Source organism: Trachinotus anak, unplaced genomic scaffold (assembly GCF_046630095.1).
Source record: "Trachinotus anak isolate AG129_WGS33_773 ecotype Australia unplaced genomic scaffold, CSIRO_AGI_Tana_v1 ptg000001l, whole genome shotgun sequence".
Classification (NCBI taxonomy): domain Eukaryota; kingdom Metazoa; phylum Chordata; class Actinopteri; order Carangiformes; family Carangidae; genus Trachinotus; species Trachinotus anak.
Window position 1 is genome coordinate 2,235,504 of NW_027273852.1, and position 16,620 is coordinate 2,252,123.

Sequence of the window (16,620 nt, forward strand, 5' to 3'; positions counted from 1 at the left end):
GTAAAGATCACAGAGGCAGCGACTAGACTTTAAAGCAAATCAGGTTTAGGACGAGCAGAAAATAAAGACAGAGGGGGATACACGGAGGAATGTGCAGATCTTTGTTAGCTGTCCATGTACACGGTTAGATAAGTGAGTGCTACTGTCGCCACCCCACAATCCCATTACTTTCCCCAATAAAGGGTTGGCAGCCCAGTGATTACCTCAAGAAAGTGAGAAAGAGGAAGAATCTTAATAGAAATGGGCTCTCTTTTTTTTTTTTTTCTTTATAAAGCCAGAACTTTCCCCATCTCTTTCCCTCTCTTTCTTTCTGTTGCCTCCTCAGGTGATGTCTCCAGGCACTGACCAGGTAATGCAGTGTAATGGAGTACACGTGTGGGCACCGGTGTCCTAATGGAGAGAGGTCGTGGCGGAAAGGGGGGAGCCTGTCGTGCTGCCTGATTGAAACTGATGGACCAAGGTAAAGGGGGGCACAGAGTACAGCCACCCAACATGGCACTCCCTGTCTCATCAGACATACACACTCTCTCTCCCACACACACACATTCACTCACTCTTTCTCTTCTACACACACTTACCTCAGAGTCCATTATTTAATTCGGCCCTTCTAATGACCAGTGAATTAGGCTGCCAGAAGCGATTTGCCTTCTGAGCCCTACTGCTAGACGTACATGCTTTTCTCCACTCTGCATATTAAGAGGCAGCCATTCAGACACTGACATCCAATGAGCCTCCTCCAATCAGGGAACTTAACCAGATGAGCTTGGACTAGAAAGGCATCTGAGAAAATGAACACTTAATAAAAATGGGATACATGTTGTAAGTTTTAGAAGTATGTTTCATCTCCCTTAGGTTCTACAAAGGACAAATATTTCACTTGATTTTTAGATAACAAACAGCCATTTAATAGATGTGCAACACAAATATGTCTATACAAATATGGTGCCTTTCAACATGCAGTAAAATTTGCACTGGCTTCACAATATAAAACGGCACTGAAATAAATGGTCCTCAGCTGGGAAATGTTTTAGACCATTGATGAAACAAATCTATAAATCTGCTGGGTATTTATGTTTGCTATAGACAATAAAAAAACGTGGGTCTAGTGTCTCAGATCGAGCAAACAAGTCCCCAGTCAGGTCTTTCTATAAGGCTTCCTATCGAAGTGTCTTGGTAACAGAATAATAACCTTCACAACATCCACAAACACCACTATTTCCCCCAGTTTGATACTAAAACGACACATAAATTTGATGCAACGAAGCAATATGCTCCTATACGGGGTCAATTCAATACGATTTGATTCAGTTGCAATGAGAATTTCATAACTGAACTTTTTTAAATAATAAAAATGCGACTGAAAGAAATCATTTATTTCCTCAATCTCTGTCTCAAATATTCAATCAGATATACCCCAAGAAAATAAAGTCCTCTGTCACAGCCATAGTGGGCAGTGAAACGCTGGAGTTTTTTCACTCAAATTCTTCTCACTAGTTCTTGTTTACCCCAGCTCCTGTTTCAGTATCACCTTTCTGAATTTAGTATTTTCAGTAACACAGTATGCAGTCGTTCATGCAAGTGCAACGGCTCCTGGTTTCAGTAACAGTTTTGCCTTTAACTGACAGAAACCAGGAACCAGCTGGAAGTAGCATTAGCTGCTAGCAGTAACTTATGCTAGCTCATCTTATGTCGATTGCTCCTCTGGGTATTGTTATTGTCAGGCACACCTTTCTATATGACTAGCAATGTGTGTAGTAGTGTCAAGCATGTTTTATGATACCACTGCATATTTTCCAGACTGACAGTGCAATGTGAAGACCTCGTGCAAATGGTAGTCCAACATTTCTTCCAGGGTGGGAACGTTGTGGACGTCTCCACACAGGTATGCAATTGTGGAATGCAATGAGCCAGGAGGAGTCGAGCAGCATACGCACAAACACATGCAGGCTGCAGGAGTAGGGGTGCACAGAGAGAGGGCCTGAGAGAACTTAGAGAGACAGATTCCAACAGCCAGATGGATTTTTTTTTTTTTTTTTTTTTTTTGTGGTTCTGATCGATCAAGCCAAATCTCTTGCATCAGTTTTCGGGATGTGTAATCTTTACACCCAGTCCTGCCTGCCAGTGTTTCTTATCATGAAAATGCACAAATTGGTGCAGGAGTGGAGACTCAAATAATGAACCTGTAAACTGAGTCTGAATCCAAGTTGCTTCATGTCACTCGGAGAGGATGCATGGCACTTCAGGGCATCTGGAAGCTAGTGATGCATCTGGTTGCCAATGAATTGGCACCTGTCAAAAGTGCAGTTGCAGCCTTGCTGATGCCAAGTGACATTAAGAAAGACTGGCCTCAGCACCAGCCTGTTTTCCACCCCATGGTACATGCATGGAAAGAAATGATTCTCCATTTGCCTCATTTTTGTGCACACTGCGCTCCACCCTGTGTCACATCTGGACAGCAACTACACAGCAACATTTTTTAGATGTCTGTTGAATCTTAAGTGTGAAAATAATGAATAAATAAACAATATAACGCAAAATAAATTAGCTTTGGGCTTGTATAAAAGGGCCGATGCAGATGGAGCGGTCAGTGCTGTTACAGTACACATCACACTGACCCCACCAAGAAACTTTCAGTTTGTGTCTCATATACACTCCAGCACTGTGCGGTGAAGACTGCCCCATCATTCTTCATAGATTCTTAGGACCAGGTATCAGGTTTAATAATAATAAAACTCCTCTGCTTTTGCTTTCTTCCATCTTTTCAAGGTTGTTGGGTGGCTGCCTCTCCTCTTTTCACTGGGAGCTGTAAAATCTATTTGACAGCTCTGATTTATGACACAGCATAGGCACTGAGCGCCTGTGGGGAAAAGAGTGTATGTTTGAGTGTGTTTGGACGTGTGTGAATGTGTGGGTGTGCGCGAGCATGGCCGGCTCACAGAGGACCACCGCTGCTGTGCTCAATGTTCAAGCATCTAACAGGGCACACTGGTAGGAAACTCAGATGTGCACACAAATATCCACGTTGCATGCACTTTACACCTGCAGCTGCGTGTGGACACACACCAGCATCAACAGAAGTAGCATTCAGGCACAATCGAGCCAAACCAGCCTAAAAACATTTAATTTCACACGCTGTTAAAGATTTTTGATTTATTTAAATTTGACAGTGCCCTAAAAACTGTGGTTCTTCCAAGTTTGGCGTAATTTTCCCAAAGGGTTAAACAGTGTTGTTTGATTTAAAACCATCTAATGCAATCAGTGTCTTAAAGGAAGCAGCTGCCTTAAGTGTGTGTATGCATGTCGTCTTTTCACTTTTGAAATTTGTCACTCTCACATTCCTCTGCTCTGTCCCCCTGTTCTCCCGCCTAGATGCTCACAGCTAACACCGTTTGTCACATTCAAGGCCAGGTTAGATGCACAAGGATCCTGCACCTCAAGGAGAGGGACGTGTGCATATGCTCTAATGTGCTCGTGTGTATGTAGTGATGGGGAGGTGGGGGGAGTTGCTGGGGTCTCAAAATAAATGCCGGAGCAAGGACATGAATGCATCCATGTAGATTTGTGTGTGCGCCAGCGGCTGTCACAATGTCAGCTGGGAGTTGAATTTCACACCTTGTGCCTTTGCCGTTGTCAGGCAGAGAGGCAGTGCTGGTGGGCAGCACAGGATGGGGAGAGGACAGGATGAGAAGCCTCCGAAAAGATGAAGAAGGTCATGACGGCTGACATAGGGAGGGAGAAAGTCTTCATACGCCCTGAGAGGCGTAATGTCAGGGGTGGGAGGTGGGGCGAGGACAGATGTACAGTCCGCGTGCTGCACTGCATGACAAAAAAGCAATAAGAGCTGTGATTGAGCTCTTTCTGTGGTGAAATAAAAAACTCTCGGGTTAAAATCAGGCGTTCCTCTGTTTTGCTGGCGAGGGCTTTCACGTAACACATTTGTTTGGGAAAATCTAATTTTCATCACCATGTCCTGTTCCATTACCTGGAAAGAAATTCTTCTCCACATATGACATGAAAGCAGCAGAATAACCAGCTGCAAGAGCAAAACATTTCCATATCCATTTGAATCTACACTGACACTGAATCAGCGCTAATGAAGTTCATTGCTGTTGTGATGAAGTGGGCCGACACAAATCCCTGCATACATCTGTAGGGCTGTGAAGTGTCTCTCCGCCAGCTAAACACACCTCAGTGGTTTGTGCAGCCTCGGTACAATGCACCCCCCCCCGCCCCACCCCCCACCCGTCAGTCTGTTTCAGTCATTAGCAGCATGCTAATCAAGGCTAATTACATTGAGACAGGCAGACACAACTCATTTCTTATCATGACAGAGTGCTGCTGTGTTTGTGGTGCCTGAAAATGTTGTGGCACCAAATGAGGCACAGCTCATAATTAACAGTTTTTTTGTTGTAAGGTAAATTATGGTGATTGCGTATTCTATTTGATTTCCATTGTTACTACTGTCAAATGGTAATCGGTTTGTCTCAGACTTTCTCACAGGCTGTAAGTCTGTTTTTTTGTGCCCACATATAGGAGCTCAGATTCTTCGAAAGGGAGGGAAAACAGCAAAACCATTAAGACAATGTATTTAGTATTATGTTATAGATATTTTCAAGTGGTAATGATCTTTTCTAAATCATTTTAAGACTAGTGTATGAATGTATTAAAAAGTGAATAGTCGAAAGAATAAATGAAGGAGAGAAAAGTGGGATAAGAGAAGGAGGGTTAGGAAGAAAGGAAGAGAAGGAGGAAAGAACGATGATGTGGGAAAGAAGGGAGGAAGGACAAAGTTATCAGAGAAGGGAAAATGTGAAAACAGAGTCTTGTTGTAGTCAAAGTCGCTTTCACTGCGATGGATTGTAGGCAGTGCAGACTCCCCCCCCTCTCTCTCCCTCTCTCTGCCCCCCTATTCAAGTTGCAAAAGCTCATTTTGGAGATTTTGCTGGCATGGCAGAAAGAGCCTCTGTTCCCCATTTTCCATATTTCATATACGGCCCATTGGAAAGCATCGTCTGCAAGTGTCATGGCTTGGCACTTTTATGAGAGATGCATTGTAGAACTTATCACTTGGAAGATATGCTTAAGTTAAGCATTTTGAAAGTTACTGTGCACTGTACGGTAATTCAAAGCAAAGCTAAATTATTATCATCTACATGGTAACTGGTTATGCCACCACTCCTACAGTATATACAGCTGAGAGTTTGCATCACAGAGTTGCAGGTTATCTGAAGCAACAATAATTCAAGTGAATACAGCGATAAAAGGAGATAAAATAGTTCAGTTGAACGTTAATATGAGATGTAAAGAGCAACAATGGCTCTATTCAGTGGCTCTGACAGTGTGACAGTGAGTCATCAAGAACAGAAAGTGAAGGAGCTAAATGAATTAAACCATCATGAATTTGATTATTTACATCTGTCACATGTGACACAGGCATCACCAGTGGAGGAACGTTACTAAGTACCTTTTCATTAATTATAATTTTAAGGTACTTGTATGTATTAAGGTACAATATTATGCTACTTTAAATTTCTATTCCAAATCCTGTGTTTTTTTGCCAGCTGTGGTTACTAGTTATTTTGCTGAATTTAGATCAGTTTACAGAATATGACTCAATACTTAACAGCATATAAAGTGGTCTTATAGTAGCTTCACCTCAGCCATTCACTACAAATCAAAACTGCTTACACTCATATCAGCCATTCCACATCAAAGTCCATTTTGCAGCCTTTTATATCTTTAATACTTAATTTGAATGTATGTGAAAAAAGAATATATAAGTATTTAAATAGTTTTACATAATTTTTTACCAGTATCTCTTTTTTTTTTACCTCCTCAGCACTCGCGGCAGAGAATACCTGCTCAGATGGTGATGATGTCCCGGGATGTTTTAGCCATTTAACTAATAGTGGTAATTGGTTTTAATGTAGGTTAAGTGGTTAATTATGAACAACGCTAGTTAAACCATTTGTCTGCTGTGAAAAAGTCTTACAAAGGAAAAGATCTTTAAACACAGACATGTTTAGATATATATGTAGAGATGGCTAAAGTCAGATCTAGGTAGCCGTGCATGTTGGAGAAATCACTGGGACGACCATGTTTGGATTTGACGTACAGCTCATCTTACAATCCATACTGCGCACACACCTTCAGGGGGAAAATCCCCTCATTCTCATTCTCCAAATAAGTTGCTTTGACATTTATTTAAAAGTCCCTTTGAGGCAATAAAACAAGGTCAAAAGTTTAGATAAATATAAATTCTGTTTAAGGCTGCAGTGTGGATTAGTGGTTATAGAGCTCCTCAAACAGGTGACCCTGGTCAACCCTATATTGACATGTTGAGTGTCCTTGTGGAAGACACTAATCTACACTTAATGGACTGTCCAGTCCAGTGGTGCGGCACTGACTCTGCCCTGGAGGGAGCGGAGCGAAGAGATTTCCTTGAGTCAGTGTCACATTATTCTGCCGATGATTGTATTAAGAAAGTATGTGACCTCATCTTCTCAGCTAGCATTAGCCGCTAACCTACCCGGCACTGTGAGGAGCTAAAGTACTAAGCAACTTATCAGGCGGCTTCCAGCGCAGGGCATTAAAGCTGACTGAGAGGGAACATTTGCCCTGCTTAGTCATCGATTCTCTCAGTATGGTGAAGAAGGGCCACTTTCATTCCCATGGTGATAAGGGAGAGTGAAAAGGCGGGAAACAGACCTGTGTAATGCTGATGGACGTAGTCAGTCTCTGACTGAGCACGGCTGGAGTGTGCGAATCGGGGGCTAGAAATGCAGCATCAGCAATGGTTGGATTTACTTGGATGAATGGACTCGCCGCGATGAGGGGAGTGGGGAGAGTTTGGTGGGTGTTGGGTGTCAAAGCAAGTGGCTGAGACATGGCTAATACTGCCAGTGAGCTGTGGCCACCTAAGTAATTACTACCTTTGCTGTTAGGCTAATCCCCAGAGCACAGCAGCAAACTCAGAGGAGAAGAGCTTAGAGCCTCTGTGGGGCACCCATCACTCGACTTCAATTACAGAGAGACACAGACTCAGAGAGAGAGAGTGTCTTATGTGAAAACCAAGTTATGACAGTCTCCACTTTATAGATAAATAATTCTGATTTATTGAATTACTGTTATATCTTAGAGTAGGGCTAAGTGGGATGCACAAATATACAATAATGTATGTTCAATCACAGTAGAGTGGGAATATCTCAGACTTCAGATCTGCACTTTTTTTTAGACATTAAGTTTCAATACTTTCATTTAGATTGAGCACTGACTGCATAATTGAGATATATGGCAAAAATATAAACAAGAGGACTGTCCATTCATATTCTCTTAATATACAACCACAAGACTCAAGTTATTTCTGTTCTCTGATGGTGTGTCCCAGTATCCTACTGGTTGAGTTCAGTAACTGTGATGTTTGATTCTGTGCAGGGACCTTTGTGAAATGTCGTCTGCATCTTTCCCTCCATGTTTCCTGTTTATCTCTACTCTCACTAACAGCTAACAGGCTGAAAAACAGAAGTTAAAAATGTTTTCTGATGGTTTTTGTGGTTTGTTTATGTCAGACTGTTTGTAAACAAAGGACTAAAACAGGTTGATACTTTCATGTATAGTTATATAATAGTCAATTTTAATCTTTTAGCTGCATTTCTTAAATTATAGGAGTGAATCCTTAAAATTAATAATTTTAATTTTAATTTTAAGAATTTTTGATAAGGAAAATAGAAAAGACTGATGACTGAAGTTAATTTCTTGTCAGATAAACTTTAAAATCAATGTTTTTTCTCTATATACTGTATAAGTCACAAAAAACCATATGAGGAAACTGCAGCTAATTTAAATTATATACTTACTAAGCACAAAATCAACCTGTTAAGAATTAAACGCATTTTAAGAATAAAGCACCAGAGAGACATCAACAGATTTCACAGCTGATCCTATTAACAACTTAAAAATAGTTTATAGCACCGAGTGCACAGCCCTCCTCCCTTACCTGTTACTAAATATTACAACGTGTACAACGAGCGAGCTCAGCATCACCCTCTGTGTATGAAGTGCTGCTGTCAAGGGTTACCTTTGCGTTCGGAGCGTTTCTTGCGCCTCCTCTTGAACCTGCGTCGGATCAGGCAGTAATAGGAGCCCAGATTCTGCACGCCGTTGGTAAGAAGGGCCATGCCTTGGTCAGCACTTGCGTTGTTGTAAAATGAACTAAACACCTCTGTGGCAGCTCTAAACTAAGCCAGACCAAATGAAACTTCAGCTGCTGGGGTCTCACTGAGAACACATGGTCTACCTGTCCCTCCCCTCTCTCTCTCACTTGTCCAGGTTGAATGCCCAACTCCACACACCTGCAGCGTTTCTTTGTTTCCACTTTAGCCCTTCCCTCATATCCAAACTCTAATTCCCTCCCTCCCTTTCCTCCTCCTCTCGCCGTCTCTCTCCTCTGTTGACTCCATGTCTGCCCTATCGATAGGCAGAGAGGGGATGCGATGGAGTAGAGTGAGAAAAAGAAGGAGGGGACTAGCAGAGGAGAGAGACTCGTGTTTTCAGATGGTTGTGTATTAACACAGAGAGCAGAATCAGGCTCTTTACCTGCCTGACAACCCCCCTCCCCCAAAGTCACTGACATCTCCAACAAGCAAAAACAACTTCACCCCCCCGCGACTTCCTCTGTCTGCTTTTCACTTCATCAGACCTTTCTGTGACTGCGACTGTGGTGAGGACATTTTTGCAGCAAAAACACATGTGTGTACACTAAACACATTTCCAAAATGCTCACTCACACGCACGCACACACGCACGCACACACACACGCACACACACACACACACACACACACACACACACGTAGACAGTATATAAAGACACATCTTAAAACCTGTTAGTATAAAAAAGTTTTACCCTGCAATGTTGCAATTTCCCAATTACCCCTCTTATTGTATGTGGAAGATTTATATCTATTCTGCTTTATTGTATCTCCCCTGTAACTAAAGTGTAAGGATGAGAAGGAACTGAGAAAGAAATACTCTGCCTCCCTCTAGTGGCTGTTGTCTATATCTACACCTGTGATGGTACCAAACCACATCTTCCACGCAGCAAATTTAAGGACACTAATGCCTGAAATGGTGCTGGTTGTTGTTGGTTTATGATATTATGATCAACTGCAACCGATGTTAGCTGTGCTGACAAACACTCTAAGAAAATTAAGCCATTATCAAGAAACTTAAATGTGGATGAAGAAAGACAGAAGAAATAATTTGAACAACAGAAGCGGAAAAAGAGAGAAAAAACACTGACCTTTGGCTCCGCTGTGACGTCTGTGATCGGAAAAACCTGAGGGAGAGAAGGACAAAATGTTCCGAGTGAGTAAAAAGCTTTTGGCTGACTGCAGGGTTACTGTCAAACAGTGACAGTTAGAGAAAATGTTTAAAAGGATGCTGTGTTTATGCTTCCAAATTATTAGCGGCAGATACAGAGGGCAAAGAAAGATACAGGTAATAGTGATTATTCAGCCGTGTTTCAACATGAGCCGGTCTTTCCCAGCCACACACTGAATGAATTCTTGCTTGCCACAGTTATTGTTTGAAGCAACAGAACGCAAATTTTTCAAGTTTAAGCGATTAAATCTGTTCATTTAGCTGGAAAATGTTTCTTATGAACTCCCTGCAATACAGCCTACTTGCTTTTTTTAAAAGGCTTTCTTGTAAGCATGGCGATTGGCAGACACACGGCCCTTGTGAAGAAATGTGTTGTGGTGTTTTATGTATGTGGGCAGTTGTTACAGAGAACATTGATATCAATCTGAACAACTTCCAAAGAATAAACAGAAGAAGAAATAAACATATTACTAAAAAGTGTTTCTTGAACATAAACAGGCCAGAGGTCGGCAAAAGTTCTAGACTTCAGTATAACCCAGACGACCCAGCTCTCCCTGAACACATAAACCAAAGTGCATTTATCTCAGATCGCTGTTCATTAACCTGACAACTTAACAACCAGTGTTTCAGGCTGCAGAGCAGAAAACCTGACCTCTAAGTCCTACAGCGTTTCCTGTTTCACCAGCCAACTTGAATTTTAGAGTATATAAATATTTACATCAAGGTTAGATTAATGGCACGCCACATGGATGCACATGTGACAGCGAGCGTTAACGGATGATGATAGAAAATATGTAGTGTTCTGTGAGTCTGCTGTATATCTCGCACATTCCCGCGCTGAGGAGCACACACAAGGTATTTTGACGGTAACTTGTTCTCCTTGTTTCTGGTGTATATGCCCATACTGATGAACAGTGTTTACACATAGTCCTTCAGTCCTTCAGTTGTAGGACAATGCATTTTAACAGGACAGTGATTCTAAACATGCAGACAACACAACCAAAGAGTTATTAATGGACCACCCAGTGTTCTTGTTGTTCTTGACAGGTCAAATCAGTCACTGGCTTAAGAACTCTGGCTACTGCAAACTCTTCTGACTTTCTACATGATTAAAAAAGGCCCAGCTTCGGATTCCATTCACTTACAACTGACCTGGGTAACAGTGTTGCAGCAGAGCCAGGATAGTATAAGGACTGATCCATTTGCATGAGTGTTCTTTGTCATTTACTAGAATAACGATTCAACTGACTTTAGAGGCACCAGTGACCTTGAACAAATGCTTTGTGCAGAGAGGGATTAAGAGGCTGCAACCTGCTGTAACACACATCGTAGTGCAAAATCTATTTTCCCCATGTAATGCCAGTATGTAATTACTGTTTGCATGTAAGTAAGATAGATACCTTCTTTTAGCAGTGTAACAAAGATGAACTTATAAATATATATATATATATATATATATATATATATATATATATATATATATATATATATATATATATATATATATATATATATGACTTTAGAGTCATATTTACTGATTCTGGCAAGTGAACCCTGCAAAATGCAAGAAGTGGCCTGAGAAATATTACTGGAAGTCCACAGAATGCCAGCTAAAAATAATAGTAAATCTACAGGCGAGTGTGAGAAAAAAATGCCTTAGAGCTCCATAGCCTCGCTGGTAGATAGAGCAGCTGGGGACAGAGATGATAGTAATGGAATAAGAGACAAGGAGGGAGGGGGTAGAAATAGAGACATAAAAGCTTGAGGAGAGTAAAGGAAATAAGAGGGGAGGATATAGAGAAAAATCCTGGAGTGGGAACTGTAAGATAAAGAATATGAGGCAAACCAGGACGGAGATGTGGAAATGAAGAGAGGGAGATAAAGTTGGATGATGTGAGGAAAAGGTAATGTCAGGTGAAGAAAAATGATCCCCAAGTAGAATCTCTAACCTCGTAGGGGTCGTTTAAGGTCAGTGAGGCTGTCTTCACTGCTGTCCAACTCCCCCACAGCTCACACTCCCACTGCTCGATATAAAATGTTGTTAAAAACCGAATTAGAGGTTTTTGGGTGGAGGTTTGCCAATTAAGCACATGAAGTTAAACTGAGCAGAAAGAGAGAGGGAGGGAGAAAGAACGCGAGACAGCAACTGTGAAATGGTCCAACGGAGAGAAAATGTTAAGAAAAAAGGCAGATGGTTAGAACAAGAAGAAGAAAAAAAAGACTCAGACAACAGATTCGAGAAATTGAAGGACACAGAAGTCAGCACAGAGATGGTGAGCCCAAATATACTCCAGATGCAAATTCATTCATGCTTCTGTTTACAAGCCAACCATAACTATGGCTGGACTGGTCTCACCACAACCGCCTTGGCTGGGTGACTGTTTTTTTGTTTTGTCTTGTTTTATGAAAGGGAGAGCAGCCACTCCACTTCCCTCAGCATTTTAATTTATAGAGACTGTGCAAAGGCTGCAGACATGGGAGAACAGAGTCGGTGCATGCTCCGCAGAGGCACATGTTGTTCCGCTGGCAGGAATCTTACCCACTACTCTCTCTCTTGGCATTTCGAACACATACTGAATGGACAAGAGGAAAGCGGCTGCGGTCATGCAGCCAATACTGTGTGGTTACCCGGACTGAATTTAAAGGCATTCCAGACTCAAATAACAACTAAACTCCTGGTGGCCTTTGCAGTGGTTTGACAGAGAAACACAACCATTGACAAAAACAACCTCTTTAACAGCTTCGCAGGGAAGAAATCCAGGCTACTGTGGCGAGCCCATCTGCCAGTTCATACATGTACTCACAGTCAACTAAAAAGCACAAAGCTCTAAAAATAGACTTAGTAGGAACAGTTTTTGAATTTTTTTTTTCAAGCCTTTTTAAAAGCCGACATCAGAATTTAAGAGCTAGTTCAAGGGATGTAGAAATTTAAGAGCTCAGTGTTACTATAGCTGATGGACTATGATTAAATCATGGTTCAGTGATAGTGGCTTTGGCAGTTTTATTGTCTTAACTTGTGAAATACACAGGAATATATTGGGACACAGTAGGGGGGGGACATGTCAAAATGGGGTCAAATCCTGCAGCATCATTAAACTGACATGGGGACAGTCTTACGTCTACACCAAGAACCTTCATCTACACCATGCTCATTAGCATTTATAAGCTCTCCTGATCAAAAATCAGGGACTACTCACGAAAAAGCCATCGAGCTAACAAGCTGGTCTGAAGCAAAGGAAAAACAAATTAACAAGCAACAAACATGTGGGGAATAAAATAAAAAAACAAACCTCAGTGTGCTCTCTTAGTTGCTGATAAAAGACATTCTTTCTTCCTGAAAGACAAAAATGTACCAGTGTTTTTTAGCTGCATGCTGAAGCAGTTATCCCCCAGTCGATGTAGAGACCCTACTAAAAAACAACCCAGACGTGTAGGTATACGCGTGTCCTGCGGTGCCTGAATACCTGAATATGAAGACAGATGAAAAATGTCCAGGCAGGAGTGGAGTTTCATTGCCTTGTGAGGAAGTCACGTTCCTAAAGCAACACTCACTGAACCTCATCTTGTGCACAGAGTTTGGCAAGAGTGTGAGAGGGAGAGGGAGAGATTGTGTGTGAGAGATTAGTAGAGACAGGAGGGGAGAGCCTTTAAGAGCTTTTGGAGCTGAGAGGCAGCGTGTATGCGTGTCTGAGTTGTGGTCATATTAGGGCTCTAATAGGTGCTCTCTGAAGACCGGGGTGGAGGGCAGTGGGTGGATGGAAAATGATACAGGAGCTTCGATTAACTTTGATAGTGGGGATTAGAAAAAGACAGCAGAGGAGTAAACAGCCATTAGAGACCGGGCTGGACCAAAAAAAAAAAAAAGAACACACTAAGTCAGAGGTTGATTATGAAAGAGAGGGATTATGAAAGAGGGAGAGAAAGCCAGTCAACTGCGCTTGATAAGAGGAGTGCGTGACTATAAACCTCGACTCCCGGTCTTCAGCCAAAATTAGGCCAATGGCTTGTAACCACTGGCCACACACACACAAACACACACAAACACAGGCTAGCCAGGGTCCTGATAAGCCATTAAACGCCACCCCTCCCTCTGACCTAGCTTTTTTTTTTACACATTTATACACACACAGGGACACACTTTTAATTAATACATCGCTTCATTAAATGTGTGTGGTTGCATAGTGACCGATTGTGTGTGCATGTGTGTGTCTATAATAAAAATTCAAGGGCAGTAGAGGCTGGATCACCATGTACCGTTTTTCTCCATCATCAACGTCTGGCAATGTTTTTGTTTTACTGACACTTATCCAGCAGAGGGCAGTAATGCTACAGGATAATTAGCACTGTGCAGCATGAACACATGGAATAGAGGATGTTTTTATCTGTTTGCACATTCAAATCAGATTTTCATTGTACAGCTGCAACGCTGAGCACGTGGTGCTGCTCTATCCTTGAACCTACAGAGGTCAAATCTCTACATGGATGGGATGTACTTTGCCTTTTCCGACACTGACAGTTGTGGTAATTTGTGTTGCACTCTCCAGTTCCCAGATGTCAACATGAAGAAGTATAAAAATAATTGAGTTTAATAGGCATAAGCCTGAGCGGAAGGTGCTCAATGTGAGAACACATCAGATCGAGCGCTCTCATGCACACAAAGATGAAAACAGGGTTTTTTAAGGACGGCTGCCAGTGCGCTAAAAAACTGTCACACTGTTCTGGCAGTTTTCTCTTTCGAATTAAGAAGCCAACAACCAGCCCACAGGCTCAAAGAAATCAACTTGTCCAGGGACATTTTTAATATTTTCTGTAAGTCTGTGCTATTTGACTGAAAAAAGATGTTTTATAGAGGGTTTTCAGCAAGGATTTTAATTAAAAGTGATATCTACTGTGGGGTTTCAGAGGCATTTGGCTGTATTTCCTGCGTGGCTTCGTGGTTTCAGACTCACATTCTGTATTTCTGACATTTCAATGAGAAGATTCAGCGATGTTGAATTGAAAAACTCTTGTTAGTCAGTGTAAGACTGCATATTTCAGGTCCTGGGTAGAATTCACAATGCAAGAGACGTCAATCCAAGCTATACATTTTGACTCCCATTTCTTAAAGTGCAGGGCTGAAAGGATTTTGTGTTGGCAACACTACTTTGGTTGCATGAGTTGCAAGGGTGGTTCAGTTTCTAGTAGTTGTGTTACTTCATTAATGCTTAAAATGATACATTTCTGCGTTTAGTATTACAGGGAGCGGTGTTCAGTCTGGGACAGAGATGCTACCAGCTTGGCTGAGCTCTCCATCAAACACAGGTGCTAGGCGTGGAAAGCCAGTGAGGAATTGTCCTTGATACTGCACTCCTGACAGCTATTGGTTGGCTAGCGCTCTGTGAAAGTGGGTGGAATCTGCAGGGGACAGTGTGAACTTTCACGTTTGTTAGAGCCTCCTGATGAAGCTCCGCTGTGGCAGGTGAGGAAGCAGCTGGTGGCTCCACATGTATCACAGGAACCACCTGGACTTGACACCCTCACCAGCAGTGAGAGTAAGCAGCGACAAAACCTGCACTGCATGGGAAATGGCCAATCAGAAAACATGAAGAAAATAAAGGAAAATATCAAAAAATGAATAAGCAAAAAGTTTCCATTAAACTATTAGCAAAGACTATCAACGGGCCATTTGCCAGACAGAGCCAAGCTTTAACGTGTTCTATGTGGCATCATAGAGCTTACACATATACATGGATATTGACATTTATATTGTGAGGGAATACACAGAAAGAAAAAAAGAAAGAATTTTCTATAAACACACCAGACCACTAAAATAATCTGGTAATTTCTAGTACCTTCCAAAACTTTATTTAAGAAACCTCACTGCTTATTTTACATCGTTTAACTGTTGCTATATTTTACTGTTTGCCGCTCTAAACAGAAGCCTGAAGCTTCTGTTCTAAATAAGTGGGCCTGTAAATAGGAATGACTTAATTCTTCCTATGGGAGTTCCCTCTGGTTCCCAAGCCTACCATCAGCTCCCACTGCTGGGTGTGGTTCCCTCCATAACCAGCCCTCCAGCTCTGCGCCTGCGACACATCCACTCCACTACTTGGGGCTTTGGGTTTTTGGCTGGTGCTTGACCAGAGGTGGTGTGTGTCTGTGTGTACGTACGGTATATGTTTGTGTGCATGTGTGCTCGACACAGGCAGGGGGAGAACAATAGGCGGCTTTGTGTTCGTCCCTCTGGCAAGATATATACCTGAGGGGCAAAGCCAAGAAGCTGTGAGAGAGGAAGGGTGGGAGAAGGGCAGCAGACTTCAAGCCACTGTAGGATTTTGTGACTGTTTATGAAGTGTTTTACTTTATTTTGCAGGGTTTAACCAACATTTCATACCAATATAAACCAAGAGCCTTACATATATGTCAAGAGTACCATAACAAAATGAATCACATCCCCACTCCAACTCCAATATTGCTCCAGTTCCCTTTGAGATCTCATTAACAACCTGAGGTGCTCCACTCAACACCAATCAAACTGAGCTATTTTGATTATGTTCCACAGTTTTCATTTTGTTCCTCGTGTCAACTCTGGCTCAGCTGAGCGGCTGCAAGCAACATTTTTACAACAATCTCGGGGAAACCCAAAAAAAAAAAAAAAAAAAAAAAAAAAAAATTTGCATGTTGTCATGGCAACACTGACAAGTCGGTTGCTCAGGTTCCAGTTGCAGGTAGGCTGCGAGGCACTAGATGTAATTTTGGAACATTCAGATCAATTTACTGAAAAAAAAGTTCTCCGTTTTCGCAGTGTGTTCAGGTGAAAAAGATGACTGGTGCTTTCAAGTAAAGTGTGATTATGACACAAAGTTGGGTCAGAAAACATTAACACAATGAAACTGTAATGCAGAACAATTCATAATGGGAAGCGTTTCCCTCCAGGGAAGCTTGCAGACATTTTAATAGTAAATTGATGCGATGAAAAACTGTGTGGCTGAGAGTATCCACACACACGTTAGTTTCTCATAATCGACAACAGAATTTTTATCCTGCCACCCGTCGTGCTGAACCATTGTACATTTCTCCTCACTTTTAATAGTCCTCACTGTCTTATTATCTGTTACAACAGAGACGTCAGCGTTTTCTCTTATGACGAATGAGCCTCTTTTCTCAACCAATTTATCTTTCTGCTCTGCTGTGCGCCCTTGTTGACGGCACAACCTACCATTTCCTGCTTTAGAGAGAACAGGGGGAGAACTTGAGGTCA

At 41.9% G+C, this 16,620-nt stretch overlaps 1 protein-coding gene across 5 annotated transcripts in view; it reads right to left on the bottom strand.

Moving 5' to 3' along the window:
• The window catches only part of adarb1b (adenosine deaminase RNA specific B1b), a 108,483-nt gene that overhangs the window by 32,653 nt on the left and 59,210 nt on the right, over window positions 1–16,620 (bottom strand). For 2 of the 5 annotated variants that reach the window (XM_071490626.1, XM_071490533.1), the window contains one exon: window positions 9,301–9,336. Coding sequence is in view for 2 of the 5 variants with exons in the window: in XM_071490353.1 (XP_071346454.1) it covers window positions 8,078–8,177 (100 nt within the window). In the remaining 3 variants the exon portion in view is untranslated. Of the gene's footprint in view, window positions 1–8,077; window positions 8,360–9,300; window positions 9,337–12,670; window positions 12,794–12,844; window positions 12,994–16,620 lie in introns of those variants that run through there. The other 3 variants (XM_071490446.1, XM_071490707.1, XM_071490353.1) reach the window with 3 other exon arrangements.